Here is a 24593-nt window from a genome sequence, read left to right as displayed (position 1 = left end):
CTCTTACTCTGCGTCTGTCTCTAACAAAGCCCCGAGAAACATCATCCTGAGTCTGGGAGGAGCCTACAATAACCAAGAGCAACATCAAAATGTGATGGTCTACAATGTCCCCATGTGGCCATTTGAAAGAATTACACTAATCATAAAACACAGATGTTAGTGAATTATATTCTGATTGTTCAGGTCAACTTAAAACAATCAAACGAACCAATAATCAAACACCAAGATTGTTCAATCCCCTTATTTTCTACTTCAGACTTTCTCTAGATGAGCAAGCCTGGGAAATAAAATCACAAGTATTTATAAACAATTTTTGTATCTGTGCCCATAAATTATTGTAAAGAAATGACCTAAACTTTTAAGATTTCAAAATGTAATCAAAACACATTGCAAGGATAGAAATACAGTAAACAGCTGCATGAGACTCGCAAGAATATGAAACATAACAGGAAGAATACAAACTCTGTGCAACAAACTTGGATAAACCTTGAATTTCCAATCGTCCAAACCACATTTTCAGCACCATGGACAACGACACATGCGTAAAACTCTCAGAAGAACAGAGATATTTGTACTATTGAACAGTTATTTGTCCTATTAGCTGCTACTCAATCAAAACACAATTAATAACACTAAAATATATCACAACTAATTTAATTTCAAAGAACCACACGGAGGGAAATGTGCATCAGAACTCGAAAATGAACTCGTTCATGAAATGCAACATGTTGCTTTTGATATAATGTTCTTACCTTGTCTTTATTAGGTAAAGTCTGAGTCCTGGTAAAAGTGTCTCCTCCGTTTATACTGATCAGCTCCGCGTCTACAGGCGGAAACGGTGCGGGGAAAACCACTACGTCACTCTTGAGCGTGTCTGAACTGAAACACACGTCATACTGCTGAGTAGCTTTCGAGTAAGACCAGCTCCCGTCAGGGTGGGTGGTGATCATGGGGGCGCTGTACCTGCTGAAAGTGCCGTCTGTCCTGTGACATTTGACAGCTATTAAAGTGATGAGGCTCAGCAGAAAGATGAGCGACACCGACACAATGGAGATCAGCAGGTACAGGTTCAAATCAGAGAAGCTCTCCTCCTTTATCGGAACATGTCTGAACGGAGTCTGGATGTCAGCTGTGCTTTCAACCACCACCACATCAATAGACACAGTAGCTGACAGGGAGGGTTCTCCGTTATCAGAAACCAGCACCACCAACGGGTGACTTTTCAGGTCATTGTCACTCATCCTCCTCTTAGTCCTGATTTCTCCGGTGCTGGTTCCGATCCGGAACAGGTTGTTCCCTTTGGGCTCCGACAGGTGATAAGAGAGCAGCGCGTTGTATCCAGAGTCTGCGTCTACAGCCCTGATCTTTGCCACAAAGTATCCCGCTTCAGCAGAATAGGGGATGCTCTCACTGTTAACGGAGCCGTGCTCAGAATAGGGAGCGAGAATCGAGGGACTGTTGTCGTTCTCATCCAGGACGAAAACGTTGACAGTCACGTTGCTGCTGAGCGGAGGAACACCAGAGTCTGTGGCCTGAACCTTAAACTGAAACGTCTTCAACTCCTCAAAGTTAAACGACTGTAAACTGACTATATCTCCTGTCTCTGAGTTGATGTTGATCATCGTAGATAACGGTAATGAGTCACTGTTACTTTGTAAAAATGAAAAACTCACTTGGCTGTTCTTGTCAATATCTGCGTCAGCTGCACTCACTGTTTTAATAACTGCTCCTACTGCACTGTTTTCTTTTACATATATATTTAATATGGGCTCTGGGAACAGAGGCGGGTTATCATTGACATCAGACACCAGTATAGAAACTACACTTGTACTGGAAAGTGGCGGAACTCCTTTGTCAGTGGCCACTATCGTGACGTTGTATTGAGAAACTGTCTCTCGGTCCAGGGGCCCGTCAACTATCAAAGAATAATAATTTTTATAGTTTGTTTCCAGTTTGAGTGGTGCCTCATTTTTTATCTGGATGTTCACGTCACCGTTTTTTGCACCGTCTCTATCGAGAACTGACACCAGTGCAACCGCAGTGCCTACAGCAGCGTCCTCCTTCACTGTCTTATGCAGTGATGTCACAGTGATCTCAGGAGCGTTGTCATTGACATCCACCACCTCTACCAGCACTTTACAATGAGCAGACATAGGAGGCTGACCTCTGTCACTGGCCTCTACACGTATCTCAAAAGCTTTTCTTTCTTCGAAGTCTATGGTGCCTTTTACAATAATAACCCCTGTTTGACTTTCAATTTCAAACATATCAAGTACGTGATCTTGATCTTTGCTTCTCAGTGAATACACAATCTCGCTGTTCACGCCCTCGTCTGCATCGGTGGCGTTTACAGTAATTACTGTTGTGCCCAGTGGCGAGTTTTCGGGTATTTTTGTTTTATACAAGGTTTCGCTGAATATGGGGATATTATCATTAATATCTAAAACATTAACCACGAGCTGTGAGGTGCCTGATTTCGGAGGAGTCCCTCCATCTACAGCGGTCAGTGTCATGCTGATAACAGGCTGCTTCTCTCGGTCTAAAGCTTTCTGCAGCACTAACTCAGCAGACACACTGTCACCTGCTTTGTGCACCGCTAAAGAGAAGTGTTCATTTTGGCTCAGTTTGTAGGTACTGACTCCGTTTTTCCCCACATCTGAATCTGTTGCTTCAGATAACGCGAATTTCACTCCTGGTAAAGTACTTTCTGCAATATATAGATTTTGCAGTTTAGTCGTGAACAATGGCGCGTTGTCATTTACATCTATAATGTCAACATCAATACGATAAAGCTTCAAAGGGTTATTTATTACGGCTTCTACACTTACTGAGCATTTAAGTTCCTCTGCGCACAGCTCCTCTCTGTCTATTCTCTCACTGACATACATGAATCCAGTCTTTAGGTTCACCTCAAAGAACTGTCTCCTTGATCCAGTAACAATATGAAACATGCGTGTTTCCAGCTCCTGTGAATTGAGGTTTAGATCCTTGGCGATATTTCCAATAGGTGTCCCTAGGTTTACCTCCTCTGAGACGGAATAAGAGAGCTGCCCAGATACAGTTTCCCAGTAACAATACAGTAGAAAAAGCCCGAGATGCATCCCGAAATAGCTCCATCTATGAGGCGAATGCATAATTACGTTCAGCGTGAACAAATAACAAATATGACTTCCAATCACGGTCACAAGAAAACAGCGGAGCTGATCCTTCAGTAATATTGGAAAATGGTGTTTAATTCGCCGTCCTCTGTCTCCTTATAACAAAGACTGAGGAAACGTCTCTGTAGACTGAAAACGGGAGGGGCCTAGTCTGATCAAACAGCAGCCTGTCTCCGATGGAGCAACAGCGGCGCCACGTGGTAAAAGGGCGATTATGCAGAGAGCATTGAACATGTAGTGTTGTCTTTTTAACTTCACCACAAAAAGCATGGTTACATTCTGCTGCTAAATAGTGTAACAAAATGTGAGAGCTGGAAAAAAAACACACTTCAGCACCATGGACAGCACAGAAAGGGCCGCCCTGAAAAAAACTGGTGTCTGTTCTAATGTGTAGTGACTGTGTCTGAACTGTTTATTTATTCAAACATGATGCATCCGCTCCACACACACACACACACACACACACACACACACACACACACACACACACACACACACACACACACACACACACACACACACACACACACACACACACACACACACACACACACACACACAAAATGATGAAACTGGACTTCTACTGCTAACAGAAATTACAAAATGAAGCCATTTATTTGAATACTCTGTTCCCATTTTTTAAGACGTTTATTTTCATTCATGTTTTACATATAATGATCCCAGTCATAACAATCTGTATTTTCATAAATTCATAAATAAATAATTGTCCTCATATTTATCCCACAGCACTCCTTTCCGATTGGTTTTTCTGTCAGCCTTGAGGCCAATAAATAAATTTAATTGGGCTCTCTTTTTCTAGTGCATGCATAAACACATAAAGCACTTCTGGGTGCCGTCGTGTTTTTTGGTGTATTTTAGCGTTTCCCCACATTTCCACAGAGACAGTCATAAGCTTATGAACATTCCCTCGTTTGTAATCCCAGGATTAAGCGCTGGATTCAGAAACTCCTGTCCTATTTCCATTCTGTAGGAAACATGATTTGATTTGAAAATATTAATAGCAATCACTCACTGAGCTGCAGTCATCCGATAACCCCACAATAATAATAATAATAATAATAATGACTCACAAAGGATGAGCTGTGTGCTCAATTCAGGCGAGGACACTGGGCAGAATGCACATGTAGGTTATTTACAGGATCACCTGGCCCATCAGGCCCAGACAGCCTGTGATGAAATTCAGTGATTCATGGTTTATTTGTAGGTCACTGTCCTTACTGCACTGACCTTACAGAGCTTCAGTCTGGATTATATTTTTCATAAATGAATATGACACATATGGACTACTGTTGCTGATATGCTTTTAGATTAAAAAGAATCACCGTCATGGACTTCTGACACGGTAGCCTTATTTTATAAATGCACAATGAATTTAAATATGTTACAATGGTCTGTAAACCTAAGACTGTTTAGTCTACATACAGTACAGCATAAGAGTAATATCAGAAGCTGTAGTACTGAATTCAATAGGACAAAAAAGTCAGGGCCTCTTATTGAGCATGCTCACGTAGTCATGTGGAGAAAACACTGGCTGTGTCATTGAGATATAAAAGATGCTGAACACACAAAGCCTCCTCTTCCAATGCCACATATGGCTCATCTGGGAAACATCCACACAGGGGTCAATTAATAAATTAGTAGGTCTCCATGCACTAATGTAGAAACGGTAAAGACATTAGTTCTTTAACTGATGTAATGCTAGCTTTTGCCAAGGTTCTCATGGTGCCTTTTATTTATGAACTCTTTATGCATTGATGAAAGTCATATTTCCTGAGGATATCAGAATTAATTTTGCTAAATAATTCATACTTGTTTAACAGTAGTTAAGAAAAATACACAGCATTTACTCCCTGAACATGTGGAGCTGTGCATATTAAATTTGGTGGTTGAATGCAAGTGTGCCTGTTAACCTTCTCCTTACATGGCTTACATGTCACCTGAAAAAGTTAAAGCAGAAACAGCACAGGGCACAGAGAGCAATGTGATCAAAGGGCGAGAGGAAGCAGGGAGCTGTAAGTGAGGGGAGGGGGTGGCATGAGCGGAAGCAGTCAGCAGCAGTGTTTTAGGCATGTTCGCTGCATTATTAAAGTGCCACCACTACATATAGTCACCAGATTAGCTTCAGTATCTCCTCACATAACGACTACATCGCAGTCCTTTTCTCAGCTGTGAGTCGCGTATGTGCGTGTGAGCATGTGTGTGTTTTAAGGGTGTGTCTGCACTGTTCATCTGTGAGTGAGTAGATGGGGGAAGGGTGCTATCTGAACATGCTCCAAGGCGAGTCCCCCACACACTCCTTCTGCACAGCTCTCTCGTTTCCATAGCAACGCCATCTCAGGCACAGACATGATGCATGTGTGCACAAACACACACGCATACTCACTAATGCAGGAGCCTGTGGGTTTATTTTTAAAACAGCATGGGAGAGTATATAAAACAAAACATATTTCCTACTCACACACTACTTCTACACTACACTACTTCCACATTTTTATCTGCCACTGTTCAGCTTCACATCGCCCTTTCTTCACTCTGAACAAAATCATACCATGTCATTGTCTTAGCCTCAAAACACAAAATCTCATCCAAGCAAACACAAACCACAGTCCTTTGCATATCAGACCAGGCTGTTGAGGTTAGCAGTCAGGCTGCTCATGCATTCGTAATGTAGCTCTGCAGCAGCATATTCACTATGACAGATCCACTTGAGCAGCAGTGCCTGCCCCCCCCTCCCACAGTCCCACAGTCCCAGAGACCCTGACCTTTGCATCAGCCATGCCCAACCCACTGTACCCTCTTTTGGCCAGGATGCTGGTGACCACCCCCACTCCTGCAGTCAGCACACTACATCCTGCTTCATGTGACGACATTGCTGATGTCATTGTGCTACTGCTGTGTGGATTAGAGCTCAATACAGCACAAGGGGGCAACCTTCTCCTTGTGCATTCTTCCTTCTTTTACTGATTATCTAGCATCTAGTTCTCTTCCAAGCTCATTGTGCAGATCTATTGCTTCTTACTTTTTCTTTGTGAGATTAAGTGCTGAACCTAATTCAAACAGCTGTAAAGTGTCCCATACAGCACTTGAGACTGTGACTAGAACCACACCCAAATGCAGCAGTGCACTAATTAAATTATGCGGTAACGGACGAACAATCCACAGCAAAGTGAAATTGCAGAATTGGTACCCAAATAAAATAAAAAGTGAGGAATGAAGAGAGAGAGAGCACTTTGCAGATAAAGAAGTCTAAAAATAGAGGGGACTGTACTTGCTTTTCCACAGGGAATATTTTGTGTTAGAGTGGGAGACTTACCACTGTAAATACACCATGACATTAACATTTTTGCTATGTTCTGTATTTTAAAGTCTACTTTACTACTTAATCAGGGAAAAAAACTATAACCTTGTATATCCTTGTAATAGAATTAGACACACACTTGCATGTACAATAAGAGACACACATGAAAGGTTACACAGCTATGTCATTAATAGAATCGTTTATCATACACAGATTGACAGAAAAATCTAGAAATGTGGGAAGATGAAACACTCCTAGTATTTAATCCAACTTCCACTTAATCATTTATTTCCAAATCTGCACTCGCCTCCATTGGTTTTCAGAGTAAGTAGGACAGGGGCGGATCCAGGGAAACATGAGCCGGAACAAGATGAAAACCAGGACACAGCAATATGGAGCATGCCCAAACACACACATGCACGTACCCCTGAGATAAAACTAGAGGCATACTAACAGTGTTCACTCATTAGGAAAGTGATGGCTCAATGCCCAAAAATCACATAATTAGTTACTCCACTGTGAAACAACAGGCAGGAGAAACAATATGCTATTGTTGTTGATGCAACTGTTCAATTCGGTGACATGAGCTGTCAGTATAGCCTACTACATAGCTTTGAATACATGCAAGTACTCCACATATCTAGTATTGCTAAATATTTCCAGCACTGCTCTGTGTATGTTTCTTTAGGATTTACAGTTACATTTACACTGTTTATGTTGTTTCGTCCTCTCTATCAGTTCACCCACTCAAGATGTTGCTGCCATAAGGACATTCACAAAGTTTGTAAAGCATCATCTGTTAAAAAAAGCAACATAATATGCTAACATAATTTCAGCAATTAAGTCAATAGAGTGTGCTATTGAACCTGTTACAGTGACTCTACTGCAGTGGGAATTTCATCATCTCTGTATGAAGATTATCCAAAGAAGGAAATGATTGGGGTTTATCTGCTTTGCAGAGAAGTATAAAAGGTGGGAGAGATAAACAAAAAGGGAGAAAGAGGGAAAAATGACTTCAGTTCAGTTCAATTACCATGTAGCTCAGCAAAGATCAGTGAGAACGTCATGTGTGCCTTAATTTAAATTTATTCAGTAAACAGGTTGTGACAGCTGGGACCATTAGTTGAAACTGTCAATAAAACAGCACGTACAATAAAGCAAAGGCAGAATATAAATCTGATTGGTCAGTGAGAATCAATGTGACTGTAATGGACAATCTGATTGGCTCAGTACTGCGCCTAGCGACAAAGGCAGTGTCCAACAGATCTGTTTTTACAGGGAGGACCTGTAATTGATTCAGTATCTCCCCTCTTGTATCCATGGTTACACAGATGCAGCAGTGCCCCTCCCTGCATCCCCTTCCTCCACACCCTTCCTTTTGAGCCCTCACTACACACTGTATGCCAAGGACATACAATCCCTCTTCACCTAATCACAATTAAACCTACAACTCAAACTACAATATTAATGTCAACAAAACACACATTTTACATATTGTGCACATTCCCTCATTTAATACAAACACATAATACAGTATAATAGAACAGAGGAGATTCTCCCTTAACACACACCCAGTGTCTCTTTTCCTTGTCTTCCTCTCACACACAGAAACAGTCTGGATCCAACAATTTTTGTGGGATTAAGAATAAATCTAGCTTTATAGTCAGGCATGGATAACCCAGATTTGTCAATCAAACTGTGCACTGGGGAAGAGGGCATGGTCTATGTTTGGCTTAAATCAGACAGAGTGGAAAATGGGACAGAACCCACTATCTATGGATCAATACTGGTGCAGAAACTCCATAACAATACCAGCCAACACACTACCACATACAGAGTGGCAACATGCTAAATAATTGAATGTATTGACACACAGACACACATACAGCACAGAAGTGGTAAGTCACTTGTGTTTTCCGCCACAAGGAGGCGCTTTTTTACCCTTCCCTTTGTTCTGTGCAGCACTTCTCCACATGCACACACAGACACACTGATGTCAGAGGCACACCAAGCTATAAAGCCTTATATTAGATTAACACACTCACACACTTCAAAAATTGTATCAGTGGTACAGATACACTAGCAGCCGTATTGTGTGCCACACATTCTCTCTGCCTGCGGAAATTAAAATGTCAGCTATCTCACATGGGAAAGGAGGTGTGGATGTACAACAAAACCCACACGTTCTCATACAGCCTGATACATATCAAACAAAGACGTGACGACAGAGAGGTAATTCCATCAGCCCTAACTAAAGATTATGCCGACTATATGTAGTATTTAACATAATTTATACCCTTAGGACAAATATGTAACAGCTAGTCTCCACACTTTATATCATTTATATTTTCTTTGCATCAGCACATAGTATATCAATGGGGCACTGTCTAATGTCTTTTTTTTTACTTTCTTAGTAGTCATGCAGAAGTGCACAGGCAGCAGTGCTGGATGGGAAGAGCACTGCAGGTGCAGGCCCGCTGCACCAGAGCTTGGCCCATTTCTTAAATAAAAAGTCTGAATAATGGAGGAGTGCTGGCCTGCAGAGAAGATCATGTTGAGAACGCTGAAATGGTTTTGTGACGGTGCTCCACTTTCCACAGGAAGTGCGGATACCTATTTATAAAGTAATGAGTTGCCTATCATTTAAAGTTGGGCTCTGTCACTGCTGCTGTCTGAGAATAGCAGACACGATCTTCCACTCTTGTCAGCATCAAAACTTAAACAGCTATGTGGACATCAACTCTCATCTTATCCTGTGGTGATAATATTGAGGACAACCTGTATATGTGTGGTGTGCTGGTTGGAATCAGTATGAAACAGATGTACTGTTAGAGAAAACACACTATGTCGCTCGTTGATTGGGTACACCTGGCTAAAATGAAGACACATTGATACAGCTTTAGGTTATTTATCTTATCAAGCTATATACAATTGATTTCTCCATTTGTCCCATTTGGCTGAAGTAAATATTAGAAACTGTCAATTTAATATCATGTCAGTGGCAGCCTCTTAAATACTTACAAAGTTGAATGAACAATCTCTTACTCAGGCTTCTGATGGCAGAAATCTGTGGCCACCAGGAATAAATCTAACAGTAAAAGCAACATCATACAAGACCATAAATTGATTTAAGGGACATACTAGTGTGTAAAAACCATAGATGCTAGAATTGCATGCACTTGAAGAGAAGCTGGGACTTTTAAGCATGTGATTTTAACAATACCAAAGAATCTGTGACAGTGAATACATACAGACAGGGCCAGGCAACAGGAGAATCATAACAATAAAATACAGAGTGAAAAAAAAACAGTCTGGACATTAGCCTGGAATTAAGGTTGAGTGGCATCCTCACTCTGTGCAGCTGCCTTTCCGAGCTAAACTTTATGGCATCATTAAGATGATTCCACCTAATCGCATTAGCGGAGTAACATAGTAGAATTATCACTTTACACACTTTACAGAAGCCTAAATCCAGGACCACTGGGAATGCTGACACGAGTGGCAGAATAGGAAGAAATCCCCGACATGAATTTTATATTTAAAACACCTGAAGGAAGCAGGATTGTGATATAAAGTCATTTGGGCCGACACAATACATCATCTAATATATTTGTACAGGAATGTAATATTGACTGCATGGTTCCATTAAATTGTTGTTGTTTACTGGTCAGAGTTTTTTCCTGATATTTCATACATTATTTATCCTTGTGCCATAAGAAGCACCATCAGCAAAACACGCTACTCCAGTTTTCAGTTAAAGGGCAAAGGAAGGTGAGTCTGGGTTAAGACTTCACATTAGGGAGTAAACAAGCACTTTGGGAACAATTATGCTCCAGTGTTATCACAAAGACCTCATTTACAGTAGTGAGTAATCAAGTATACCAAGCTCCATCTTAATTTGGTGCTTTTATTAAATGCCTTTGTTGTCTCTGCTCCACTTTCTCACTCTTCCTTGCGCTAAGCAGATTCTCACTTCATTTTCTATAATGTGATGCAAACATTTTCTAGCTCTGTATCTACTGTGGACACCTTGTTTGGTGTAAATGAAAAAAAAAGACACATCATGTGATACCTGGTCTTGTTATCTGCTATTAAACCTTACTGACAACTAAATCATCAGACAAAGCAAAACAACAAGTAACACGCTAACAGTGATGGTCATGGCATATAACAGACACTAACAGAAAAAGAGACTACAGTACATAACCGTTGATTACATTTATTATAAGACATAAGCCAAATAGTGTTTCAGTGATTACATCAAGCCCTTAGATCATGGGTTATGTGTATAACCTAAATAAGCAACTTCACATAAATCATCAAACGCAACAATAGCAGGTCAAGAATAAATAAAAACAGTGATTATTATTTTAATGTATCATAAAAATATACAGTTTTTTAATGTGAAGATAGCTGTGAGATGTTAGCTCCAAACTAAAACTATTTATCAGTAAATCTATGTTTATACAGAATGTAATTATGATCATGTGTAGAAACACACTCGCAACGAACGAACAACAGGCCCAGGCTGTACTACAGACACCACAGAGCTCTGTCTATAAAGACGAGATGAGATTAGCACTGCCGTTAAGTAAATGTACATTATCAATGCCTCACTTGTGTGACAGTTCTCATCCTGCTCATGAACTCGCCATTTATAACTGAAAAGGTCAGGTCAGGTTAGTAACAAGCAACTAAACAGTCACTGTGGCGTCATATTCATGTATACACACAGCAACAAATAAAAGGCTCAGACTTTTTTTGGCTCTATCCTGAGACAGTGAAGGGGCAGCCTGAGGTCTGGTAATGCTTATCATCTGGCTGAGGGAAGGAGAAAGGTGCTCTGACATATTTAGCTCTAGTCACATCTCCAGTTTGTGGAGAAAGAGAATGTATTGTTGACAGGAGAGGCTGTCTGTGTAATCAGAGAGAGAGAGGAGGAACAGGGCACATGATGTAGTAGACTAATAGACAAAGCAGTGTATCCCTATAGCATTTAGCAGTAATAAAAAAATGAAAAGTAAAAGAGATTTGAGAGAGAACGAGGTACAGAATAGCACAGGGTCCAAAAGTTGTCAGCCATTTTCTGTCTGCTTGCAGTTACACAAACAGACAGCAGGGGGCATAAGATAGAGTACCAGCCAGAGGAAATCAGGATGCGTAGGAGGAGAGGGATGAAGAAAATCTGAGAAAGAGCCTCTTTGTGTATGGATGATGATGGATAGATGTGAATTATAAGACATGAAAACAATATAGCAAAGGAAAGAAACTCAGTAGAAGATGAAAATCAGAGTGAGAGGACAAGAAGCTGGAAAAAGATGGGGTGGTGATCAGAGAACAAAGGCAGGGGGGGGGGGGAGTCAGTCGGTGGGAGGAGAGAGTGGGATATGAGTCAGGCTTACAGCATTACCACTCATCTTCCACACCCATGTCTCATTGTTGTATACACATTCTTCACCCACTGGATAAGATGGCGGGAAACGTGGAAAACATTTAGCAGTTGACACATGTAAACACACGTATACACAACTCAAGTGTGTGTGATTACAGGGCACCCCAGGCTCCCTAATGCCATAATAAAATAATACTAGCATTAACCCTAATGCCCAAGGTTCTGATTTCATTTATTCTGACAGATGGTTCACCTAAAAATAAACACAGCAGAGCAACTTTGCGAAATGAAAAGCTACATGTGGGATGAGATGACTCACCCACTGTACAGAACAGCTCCTTGGTTCACATTCAGACAAAATGACCAGAAGGAACCAAATGTCGTTTATATCATTTTAAACATACGAAGCAAACAGCTAAGACCTTTCAGGCTTAAGCTACGAATCTGTATAAAAAAAAAAAAAAATGTCTGACTGGACCTTTATGACTATATCATGTTTTTTCCCCCTCACACGCTCTTGTCAGCACAGTGACCCCGTATGCAGCCCTAAGACACCACAGATCAATTCATTATACTTCTGTGAAAATATCGGTTCACTAGTTACTGGCAGCAGTTTCCTGTTTTTCTGTTGTTTGTAGTAAAATAGAAAAAAATAAATACAAATCTGCACTTTTAATTTTTCACTTTAAGGAAAAAAAAAACAACTTGTTAACAGCATTAAGCAGTAACACACTATGTTTGGCTCTATATCTTTCTTGTGCAGATAAATAAGATAACACTTAGTATAAACAAGGCTAAGTATTTATCCAAAATGCCCAGTGGGGCACTAGGTGGGGGAAAATAGCCACAGGGGGAAGAGGAACCCTGCAGCTAGAGACGGGATCCCTATAACAGCCAACATCTGATCTCATCCCTGCATGACAAGAAATAATTACAGCATATGGTTTTAATCAGACAAGTGTAGGCCAGTTGTGGCCGTATAGCCCATCTACCCCACAGTGTGCAGTGCAAGGATACTGCTCTAAGAAGGCAATCCTCTTACGAAGGCTCCATCCAACTCTGGATTCTCTCTCTTACATCCATTCAAACTGAGAACACAGTCCCACCCCCTTGATCTAGATCCCAGGACACTTTCATGGTCACTCATAGGTTTTCAACAGGGTGAACTTAAAGTGGATTTTCAACCAACTGTGTCTTCACTAGTTTTCCACTTAATGACTGTCTGTCTTTCATGCAGCCTAACGTTGACCCCTCAGTCAGTTCAATCCTCCGGGCACACAGTGATGACCTATAAGTACAGCAGCAGATGTTGTGGCTGTGTGAGCACTGATGCCAAACAAGAGCAGTAAAAACCTACATCTGTTCTTATCTCTGTTGATTCAGAAAAAAAAAAAAATTTAAACGTAGCACAGGGCTAAGTGCAGTTATTAAAGCTACGAAGCACTGATTATAAAGAAGGTACAATGATATCAGTGCTGTCAATGTAATATTATTATATTTTATTTGCTTGTAAATGTTAATGTTATTGACAGAAGACACTGGTGTAATGAAGCATTTAGAGCTAATCTCATACCATCCAGTACGGAATTTAAATAGCACATGAAGACAGAGTATTCATTAGGGCAATGTTGTTAATGCTCATAGAAGTTTGCCTGGCGAACGCCCTGGAGAAAGGCCTCAGTGCCTTGATTCAGCTGCAGTGGACTGATTCTAAAATGAGAATATCAAGGTCTAACCTATAGGACTCATCCACACAGCTATGACTCAATGGACTGAGACCTCATGAAACTGAGGGCTTATATAAGCGCGTGGTGGAGATGAGAAAGGGTCTGACCTACTCACACAGTACCAGGCATGAAAGAGACAACAGTGAGACAGAAAAAAATGTTACAGATTAAAAAAAAAAACAGAAAATCCTATTTAGTTTTACTCTTTGCATGCTTCTTTGTCAACATGAAAAACAGGTTTGACCCACATACTAAAGAGGAGTGACGAGCCTGGGCGAATTCCCATCAAAGCCACACATAACTGTGAACCTCTCTCGTCATGTTCTAGGACAAATGATAAGAGCGAAAGGAGCTGTGCCAGGGAGTCTTGGCCCACAGACGTGAATGTAGCTTGCAATGACGTTTTTGGCCCACTGACTCTGATTTCAGCTTTTCAATCCAGTGGCAACAGCGAGAAAATATATTACATGTGCATCTGATGTGAAATAGCTGCCATTAGAAACCAAGATAGTTTTCTAGTATTTTATAACAATAAGTGAAAGAACAGAAGAACAGACATTTTGCTTGTTTGTCCATCCAAGTACAGCACTTCACAGAGACACACAAACAGTTTATTGACCTAACACTCTACAACCTGCTCTGCAGCAGTGGCTGTGCTTGCTGACATTCACCGTAACAACCTCCTGATTCACCGACTCCACGTCACCTGAACATTCTGCAGAGAGGAAATGCTGATGTAACACACACACACACACACACACAAACACACACACAAACACACACACACGGGGAGAGCACGTGCAGACATCCAGATAAGAGACCTTTCAGCAATGTCTGGGCACTATGCAGTTTATGTATTCAGGCGGTCAGAGAACTTAATGTATTTCAGTGATATTCCAGTTGATCAAAGGTAGACTTTCAGAAGATATGAATTTTTATAAAGGTGCTTCATTTAGTAATGGACAAAAAGTGTATAGAAGTTGGAAAAGAGCAACAGCAGAGAGAAGAGTCTGAAATAGATGAAACATGAAACATTCGTTTTATGTGCTATATGGTATATTAAGCAGGATAGAGTGTGATGCAGTGACTTAATTTTTTTTCCCCTTTTATTAATCATAAGTAAAGAAATACACAGTAGGTGCCTCTCTGTGTCATCCAGTCTCCATTCTTCTGTAAAAGTGCCATTCCATAAGATGGATTAGTCACATGCGAGTAGGTGCTGTTGCCTGTGTGTGTGTGTGTGTGTGTGAGAAGTGTGAACATAAAGATGTTGTTTTCATTGTACCCTACTGTGTGTGTAAATTAGATTAACATCACTGCTGCTGACCTCAATGTGAGTGGTGCCATCCTCCAACAAAGATGGTTGCAAAAGGAGCGAATGTGCCCTACTGACACACAACAGCACATGCGGCATCCGCAGCCACGACCCTACAGGCATAAGACACATCCACACAGAGCTAAAGAGCATGTGGCAGAGTGAGAAATCACAGAAAGACAGAAAATGAGAGGCAGACAGAAGAGTATGGCCTATGAAAGAAGAAACGAAGGACATAAAAGCGGGAAAAGGAGGCCAAGAGAGGAAGGGGGAGGGGAAGAACTGAGCATGGTATCAATATGGAGTGTAAGGGAGGAGGAGAGGACTAGTGAGAAGACAGAGAGGTAGCTGCAAAACAGAGGAAGCAAAAATCAAATCACTGTGTGAAACAGAACGAAAAATGTTGGTATACAGTTTGTATATAAGAGGAAGAGAACATATTTTTAAAGATTTCCATAAAATGTGTGAGTAAATGGGTAAGAAAGATTGATGCATCAGATGTTAGATGCAAGGCAAGAGTGAGACATTGTTAGGAAGAAAGTTGTCAGCAGTGTTTAAACAACAGAGAATTTTAAATTCCCCAAAAGCTGCAGAAATTACAGTTCCCACCGTTCATGCAGTCCTGCTGCAACAGCTGTCTGCTCGCTTTCCCTGGACATTTGGCTTGTCCTCTTATGCACTGTCCCAACACTAACATTGACTTGAATGTAATGTGAAAAATCCCCTCACCCAATTACCAAATACAACATACACAGCAAAACACAGAGGTCATTGCACTAGGAAGGGTTTTCAGTGAGCACTCTCAGCCTGCAAGCACAATCGCACAGATCTGCACACAGACAAAGGCACTGTAGCAGGGAGCCACACCCCCACCACAGAGAGCATAACGACTGGAAATATACTCAGAGCACAGTATGAAAGATATGCTTACTGAGTTTAAACTCTCCTGTTTTACAATAATCACCTAATAACCTAGTGATATTCATACCCAATTCAGAAAGAGATGTGACTTTTTTCACACACAACCAGCTCACAGTGTTGAGGAGAGAGGAGCAGTGTGATCCACTGACATCACTGTGAGATGTCAGTGGATGTCAGACGTGCACTCAATTTTAATCACGTCAATACATCTTTTCAGGGCATCTGCTGTCCAGGCACAGCTTAGCACTGCTGCTGTTATTACAAAACACATGATGCCCACACGCTCTCTATCTGACATACAAACACGTGCACATATAATATGCACTAAGAGGCAGTTATTACTATCTAGTACAACATCGAATATAACAGTTCAGAGCAACTGTGTCACGATTTATGCTTCATGTGCACCCTTACTCATCACATTACGGCAGCAGCCGTTGATTTTCCACCTGTATTTTGGTACATACATGTGCAATGTTGTTACTTCCTAGGATGTAGAGAGAGAATGTTTTGGCTGACTTTGTCAGATGGACAGAGCCGAGTGAGTTGATCTAATATCAAATCAATACGCCTGCACAAGGGAACAGAGTGACCTTACACTTATTTTCATCACACACAAAAGGAAGAAAAAGATCCTGTGCTTAACAAACTTGAATGGAGGTTTACACTGAGCTGCTGCCTTACTCTAAATCTGAACTGAACCATTCTCTTCCTGCATTCATACTCTGTCTTAATGCTTTATTGTAAATGCTGCTCAGTACAGTACAATGAAAAATGCCATCAGCTTTCAACAAAAACAGCTTTAATGACAGTTTAAAATACACGTTTTTCTAAGAGGCATTTTACGAACTCTATGGTCAAACCAGTTGTTTTCAGAGAAAAGATCATCTGTGTGTAAAATATCTAATTAGGAGCTTTCCCTGCCTTTACTATCACTTCTATATCTGCACCATCTGCTGCTTGATTAACAAAGGAGGTATCAGTGAGATAATCCACATTTTTCTACCTAAATTAACCCATTTTCAGTAAATATTGTGAGATGTGTACAGAAACCACTTCCCCTCCCCCTCTTCTACTGCTTTCTCTATCCCTCCCTTCCTCCTTCATCCTATTCTGCTGCTGTTGCTAAGACCGCCGAGCGCATGCTAGTCTGTGGACTCCGAGAGGTGGATCTCCTCGTGTGTTGCTATGGGCAACACACAGTGTTAGAGAAGAGAGTGTCAGCCCAGAAGCCTAGCATGCAGACCTTCACACATGTGATACAATGTGACCTACATTTGTAGTCAGTCAAAAGGAATCATCTGCTCAGTAGCAAATATAGTACATGCATGTAAAATGCATACACCAGTTTACTTTAGAAAAATCTTGTGTTTTTCCAGCTCACAACACTACAAGCCAGTCATATTAAAATGAATTATAATACATTACTTAGTGCATTGTAATTTTAAAATGAATGAAGATCACTGCTAATGCAAAGTGACCCAACCCCACCTGACTGGCTGTACACTGTGATTCAGTGAGCATCAGCTGCAGGCTGTCTCACCCCTGTCTGCCATAGCTCCGGCCATTCATGGTCCTTTCAATGACCACAACAATGTCAACAAGCACAGACATCAAGTAACTGCTCACTAACTTTCTTTACACACACACACACGACAAGTCTAACAGAAAGACATGTGGAGCAATACAACTGAAAAACGTGTGCGAGCATATAAAAGATGTAAACTGTAATATATATGGATGGTATATATGACTTTTTCAACTGGGTATTTATTATGTTTCGAGCTGTGTTTATGATCTTTTACCACACAGAAGAACATGGCCTAAAATATGTAAAGCACAGTTTGAATTATTAGTTGATAAATTGGTCAGTGGATCAAATACAAATCTATCAAATGGAAAACAGACACAAAGTCTCAGTGGACAGAAGCATTTGTTTTGTTTAGGAGAAAAACTATATTTTTGTTTTGGTTTCCTTTGTGGAAAAAAACACATGGGTCAAACCTCCCTTAGTCAAACAGTTCATTTGGATTTCACGGCAATATACAATTAAAATACTCATTTCCACTGTAAAAGTGAAATGTGATGTAAAAGCGAAGGTTTTATTACTACTGATTTAAAAAAAATTTAAATGCATAACAACACAGCATACAAAGTCCTATCCAATTTGTAATTTATAGTCATCAACCAGCCAGGTTTGTGTGACAACCAACCATAGAACCACCTTTAAACCAACAATTTAACTCAGCAGTCCCATCAACACATAGCCTCCTTGTTTCTCTCAGTGCTTAAATTTAATGCCTGTAGTCTGTTTCTGTCCAGCTGAACTGAAAAGGTCATGTAAATCAGTATTTCAAGAACACTGAAATTAGAATCTGCATCTCATCTTTCAAGTCTTCATACCACAACTCCCTTGATGTAAAGGACACATTCTTACCTCTTCAGAAGTACGTCTCCTGTCAGGAAGTACTAGTGTATTTGCATGGCTGCCTGGGACTATAGTAGATCCTATACTCATCCTTGGTCCAACTAACATGTACCGTTTGTCTCCAGATCTGTACTGGATGCTGTGACACAGTGTCCCGTCATAATTTGGTTCTTGGAGGTATTTAGAAGTATAGTCTGTGGACTTTGAACACTGCATTGCAATGAGCACAATGATACTGATGAGAAAAAGGACTGAAACTGAGCCCAAAGTGATCATGAGATAAAAAGTCACATTATTGTCCTCGTCGTGTTTGGCTGAACTTTTAACATCAGAAGCTGCAAAAGCCTCTTTAGGCTCCACAACTTTAACAAGCACAGTAGCTGTTGCTGACAGGGAGACGTTGCCATTGTCTTTCACCAGTATGACCAGTTTATGCTGAGCCTCGTCTGTCTCTGTGAATGATCGAAGGGTTCTGATCTGTCCTGTATAGCGGTCCAAACCAAAGAGACTGTGGTCAGTAAGTTCCTGCAGTGAAAACAGTAACCAGCCGTTATATCCTATATCAGCGTCATAGGCTCGGACTTTAGTCACCAAGTGTCCTGCGTTCACATTGCGGGGAATCTCCTCCACACCTTCAGCAGAACCATTGGAGCTGACTGGATACAGGATGACTGGAGCGTTGTCGTTCTGATCCAGAATGAACACGTTCACTGTCACGTTGCTGCTCAGTGACGGACTTCCTGAATCTGAGGCCACAACTTGGAACTGGAAAGTTTTCATAGTCTCAAAGTCAAAACTTTTTAGAGCCGATATTTGTCCGTTTTCACTGTTTATGTTGAGAAATGAAGTTACTTTTTTGTGTTCATCCCCATTTCTCACAATATTATATGATATGAGAGCATTGTCACCTTCATCACGATCATAAGCACTCACTACAAACAATGAGGCTCCTGCAACATTGTTTTCAGTAACATAAAAAGAATATGGACTTGTCACAAACTCTGGACTGTTGTCATTCACGTCTGAGACAGTCACACTTATTGTCTTCTCAGATGACAAAGGTTGTTCACCTGCATCTTTAGCAACAATTGTAATATCATACTTGGACTGATGCTCTCTATCCAACAGAGATTTGCTGACTATAGAATACATATTGTCCTGTAAAGACGGAGTTAAAGCAAAAGGCACATCCTCACTTAAGTAACAGATTACTTTTCCATTTACACCTGAATCATTGTCATTTACACTGATCAGTGCTACTGTGGTTCCAGGTTTGGAATCCTCAGGAATTGCACTTGAAAACGATGTCACCTCAATCTCAGGTGCATTGTCATTCAGATCCACTATAGTTATTCTAACGCTTTTTTCTGTGGCTAGGGAAACTGGTCCTTTATCAGAAGCTTTAATATCGATTTCATATCTGTCTTTTGCTTCAAAATCTATCGGTCCTCTAACAATAATTTCACCAGTATTGGTATCGACTTCAAACAATCTACGTAATTTATTGTTTACATTGTTTCCGAACGAATAAACCACTTCTCCATTTAAACCATCATCTAAATCTGTGGCATTTACTTGAATAATAGTTGTGCCAATCGGTGAATTTTCGTTAAGCGTGGCGGTATATGTGTCTTTGGCAAAAACTGGCATGTTGTCATTAACATCCAGTACATTAATGATAATTTCTGTGGTTCCGGATCTAGCGGGTTTTCCTCCATCGACCGCTGTCAGCAGTAATCTATGACTTCTTGCAGTTTCTTTGTCCAGCGATTTATGTAAATACAAAACAGGGATTTTCCCGTCCCTTCCTCTGTCTTTAACCTCCAGACGAAAATGGTCATTTTGACTGAGCTTGTACAGTTGAATAGAGTATGTATCGCTGTCTGGATCACTGGCGCCTTGTAGCTGAAATCGCGCCCCAGGTAAAGCTGATTCTGATATTTCTAAATGCGTCTCGTTCTCGGAAAAAGTGGGAGAGTGGTCGTTCACATCCAGAACCTCAATCCCGACATAATGCACCTCTAACGGATTCTCCAACACAGTCTTTATGTTAATGATGCAGGTACTGATCCGTTCGCACACCTCCTCTCTGTCTATTTTTCGGTTAACGTGTAAGATGCCATTATTACTGAGTTGAAACAGGGGTTCCGACGACCCGGAAACGATACGGAATCCTCTGGAATTCAGTGCACTGATATCCAGCCCCAAATCCTTAGCGATATTCCCAACAGCTGCACCCACCGAAAGCTCTTCGGGAATAGAGTATCGTAGTTGTGCCGAAGATAAATCAAAAGTGAGAACCAGAGAAACAATGAGAAACAACAGGCGCTTCAGCCATGCTCTGCATTCTCGTCGCGCCATGGTGTAATGAAACATCAACACCCAGCGAGTGGAAAAGGTTAGGAATTATCGTGAGAGTCTACAGGATGAGTCGCATGTTGAAGAAAAATAACAACTGTCCGATATGAGAAAAAAATGATAAGCCAGCCCCATAAAGCACAAACGCACCCTGACGCCAAATAGCACCCTAACTACTGACGCAGGGGCAGTTAAACCGAGAGTCCTTCATTATCACAAGCAGTGACACCATGCGAGCTGAAGTCACAATGCAGGTGAAGCTACACTCATGAAATCGTTTTTCTATGTCACGTTAAAAGTGTTTGAAGGTTTGCATGACCTGCTGAGGATGCCAACACGAGGGAGCTAAGCAAATCAACTTTGTAACATTTCACAATAACTGAATAAGCAGGCACGTGATTTTCATATGACATAAACACATACATCCCAAAAATAAATCTGAATAAGGATAAGAATTTACTTAAATCTATATTTAAAGCATCACCACAGTAGGATTCTTACATCTTCAGACGATCTCTTCTTGCCAGGTATCACCTGAGTATTTCTATTGCTGCCGACAACAGTAGACCCTCATTCTGGGTCCAGCAAACTTTAGTCTCCAGATCTTTACTGGATCCTACATGACACTTTTTGAGCACTTCATTGCAACTAACACCTTGTACTGAAAACAAGCCAAAAGTATTAATAAGAAAAAAGTCACATTATCATCATTTTTAAAACACTGCATTGAACAGAAAGTTCTAAAATAAAAATCAGACACAAGAATTCAAGGGACAGGGGCATTTGTTCCGTAAAGTGAAAAAACATGTTTGCTTTGGGTTTCCTTCATGATGGGAAGTTCAGGAGAACTTACAACTAAACCGACCCTTATTTTAAAAACATGAAACAGAGTCTAATCCAATCTGTAAATTACATATCAGTAACCAATCTGCTCTGAGAACAGAACCAATACCAACCATAGAAACAACTTTAGTCCAACAACTTAAATGAGAACTCTCATCAACGCCCAGCCACCTTGTTTCCCTGCAGTTTATAAATGAATCTGTTTCTATCCAGCTGAACTTAAAATGTCATGTAAATCATTATTTCAAGAACACTGAAACTAGAAATGTGCATCTCATCTTTCACAAGTCTTCATACCACAACTCCATTGATGTAGAGGACACATTCTTACCTCGTCACATGTCCTCCTCCTGTCAGGAAGTACTAGAGTATTTGCATGGCTGCCTGGGACTATAGTAGATCCTATACTCATCCTGGGTCCAACTAACATGTACCGTTTGTCTCCAGATCTGTACTGGATGCTGTGACACAGTGTCCCGTCATAATTTGGTTCTTGGAGGTATTTAGAAGTATAGTCTGTGGACTTTGAACACTGCATTGCAATGAGCACAATGATGCTGATGAGAAAAAGGACTGAAACTGAGCCCAAAGTGATCATGAGATAAAAAGTCACATTATTGTCCTCGTCGTGTTTGGCTGAACTTTTAACATCAGAAGCTGCAAAAGCCTCTTTGGGCTCCACAACTTTAACAAGCACAGTAGCTGTTGCTGACAGGGACACGTTGCCATTGTCTTTCACCAGTATGACCAGTTTATGCTGAGCCTCGTCTGTCTCTGTGAATGATCGAAGGGTTCTGATCTGTCCTGTATAGCGGTCCAAACCAAAGAGACTGTGGTCAGTAAGTTCCTGCAGTGAAAACAGTAACCAGCCGTTATATCCTATATCAGCGTCATAGGCTCGGACTTTAGTCACCAAGTGTCCTGCGTTCACATTGCGGGGAATCTCCTCCACACCTTCAGCAGAACCATTGGAGCTGACTGGATACAGGATGACTGGAGCGTTGTCGTTCTGATCCAGAATGAACACGTTCACTGTCACGTTGCTGCTCAGTGACGGACTTCCTGAATCTGAGGCCACAACTTGGAACTGGAAAGTTTTCACTGTCTCAAAGTCAAAACTTTTTAGAGCTGAAATGTCTCCGGTTTCAGAGTTTATATTTAAAAATAGGCCAGCCCGGTCTTCACTGCTGTCTCTTGAAATGTGATAAGAAATATGTGCATTTTCACTGTCATCAAGATCAGATGCCTTGACTGAAAATAGTGGTGCTGCAATATCATTATTTTCAGTAATATAGAAAGCATAGGGGCCCATTAAAAACTGTGGCCTGTTATCATTGACATCTGATATAACAACAGTTATTGTCTTCTCAGAAGAGAGAGATGGCTCACCAGTGTCCTTTGCAACAATTTTAAGTTCATAAAAAGACTTTTCTTCTCTGTCCAGTTGGGATTTAGTCACTATGGCGTACATGTTATCTTGCAAGGATGGAGATGCAGTGAAAGGCACGTTATCAGGTATAAAGCAAGAAACTTTTCCATTAAGACCTGAATCCAAATCACTGACACTGATCAAAGCTACTGTCGTTCCTATTCGTGAATCCTCTGGAACTAATTTGGAAAATGATGTAACTTCAATCTCTGGAGGATTATCGTTCAGATCGACTATCTTTATAATCACGGTTCTGTCTGTGGATAAAGGGACAGAGCCTCTATCTGAAGCTTGAATGTCAATCTCATAGCTTTTCTTCTCCTCAAAGTCAATGACACCTATCACTGTAATTTCACCAGGTCTTTGGGTCGATGTTAAATGTTTTTTGTAAATTCACATCTACTTCTTTACCAAATGAATAAACTATTTCGCCGTTGGCGGCCTCGTCCAAATCCGTTGCATTAACCTGAATAACTAACGTGCCAGGAGCTGCATTTTCGTTTAAAATAGCAGAATACAGATCTTTTGTAAAAACTGGTGAATTATCGTTAACATCAAGCACCTCAATCAGTATTTCTATTGTTCCAGACCTCGCTGGCCTCCCACCATCAATAGCTGAAAGCAGAAGCTTGTGTTGTCTCATGGCTTCTCTGTCTAACTGCTTCTGTAAAACAAGAAATGGCATCTTACGGTCTTCACCTCGTTCCTTAACATCCAGACGAAAGTGTTCATTTTGACTTAATTTGTACTGCTTGGATAGAAAACTGAGCGCCATCTGGATCGCGAGCAGGTTGGAGCTGAAACCTTGCTCCAGGTGATGTCGATTCAAATATTTCCAGTCGTTTTTCCTTCTCTGGAAAAACGGGAGCGTGGTCATTTACATCCAGCACCTCTATAGCCACGTAATGGATTTCCAGAGGATTTTCCAGAACCGTTTTGAGGTTGATTACGCACGCGTTACTTCGTTCACAGATCTCTTCTCTGTCCACTTTCCTGCTGACATAGAGGATACCGTCGTCCTCATTCAAATGAAAAAGAGGTTCCGTTGAAGTGCCAACAATGCGATAATCTCTCTCTTTCAGCGTCGCCTTATCAATTCCTAAGTCTTTTGCAATGTTTCCAACCACACTTCCTTCTTTCAGTTCTTCGGAGATAGAATACCTGATCTGTGCCGAGCCTTCGCTCCAAAATGTTACCAGAGCCACCAAACAGGCGAAACATCTCCAACGCTCAATCCACACCTGATGTGCGCTTTGTTCCATAATGTACGAAAAACAAAACCAACAACAATAACTCCGGGGTCTATAATTGTGTGATGACAAAAATATAATCAGCCTTATTCCTTTTCGAAGCGCACACCATCGCCAAAACAATGCTAGGAATGATGGAGTGCCAGTGTCATGCTGAAACCGTCTATACGCAATGCAAAAATACAGGGTTGGTCCTATAGTGATGACGAAAACACCTAGAGACGCAATCTGCCGTTATACTGACACCATCTGATCGCTAACACGCTACTACAACATTGTTCACACGAGAAAAATAAAGAAAATCAAAAGTTCACACACGAGGGAAAACAAATGAAACAAACAACACCGTATTCCTATACTGAAGTAGCAGGAGCTAATACAAATCACTGGATTGGAGTCACAATGAGTTTCTGCTTCAAAATAATCAACTGCGTAAAAACACAACTCTCAGCA

The 24593-nt window shown here is 40.9% G+C and overlaps 3 protein-coding genes and 1 pseudogene across 4 annotated transcripts in view; all 4 read right to left on the bottom strand.

Moving 5' to 3' along the window:
- The window catches only part of LOC113160053 (protocadherin alpha-C2-like), a 137442-nt gene that overhangs the window by 103180 nt on the left and 9669 nt on the right, over nt 1-24593 (bottom strand). The gene's annotated exons all lie outside the window — the stretch shown is intronic.
- Nucleotides 4-6049, bottom strand: LOC113160840 (protocadherin alpha-3-like). Its single transcript, XM_026358290.1, has 3 exons — nt 5942-6049; nt 753-3047; nt 4-63 (listed from the first exon to the last, which is right to left on the bottom strand). Exons 1-3 carry the CDS (start codon nt 6047-6049, stop codon nt 4-6), a joined length of 2463 nt encoding a protein of 820 aa, XP_026214075.1.
- LOC113160839 (protocadherin alpha-8-like) lies at nt 11245-20621 on the bottom strand. The gene is given in 3 exon segments (XM_026358289.1): nt 11245-11355; nt 11357-11392; nt 18270-20621. Coding segments are annotated over 3 exon segments (2499 nt in total).
- On the bottom strand, nt 21332-24248 carry LOC113160838 (annotated as a pseudogene).

The sequence above is a fragment of the Anabas testudineus genome, chromosome 10, assembly GCF_900324465.2.
Source record: "Anabas testudineus chromosome 10, fAnaTes1.2, whole genome shotgun sequence".
Lineage (NCBI taxonomy): Eukaryota > Metazoa > Chordata > Actinopteri > Anabantiformes > Anabantidae > Anabas > Anabas testudineus.
Note: the sequence above shows the minus strand (reverse complement) of the source record. Positions and strands in the feature narration are given on the sequence as shown.

Coding starts and splice junctions, on each gene's coding strand:
- LOC113160840 (XM_026358290.1), bottom strand. CDS start 6,049: ATGTCGTCACATGAAGCAGGATGTAGTGTGCTGACTGCAGGAGTGGGG. Junction 3,048..5,941: donor TGGGCATGGCTGATGCAAAG/GTCAGGGTCTCT, acceptor GTATCTGGGCAG/CTCTCTTATTCCGTCTCAGA. Junction 64..752: donor CTTTACCTAATAAAGACAAG/GTAAGAACATTA, acceptor TGGTTATTGTAG/GCTCCTCCCAGACTCAGGAT.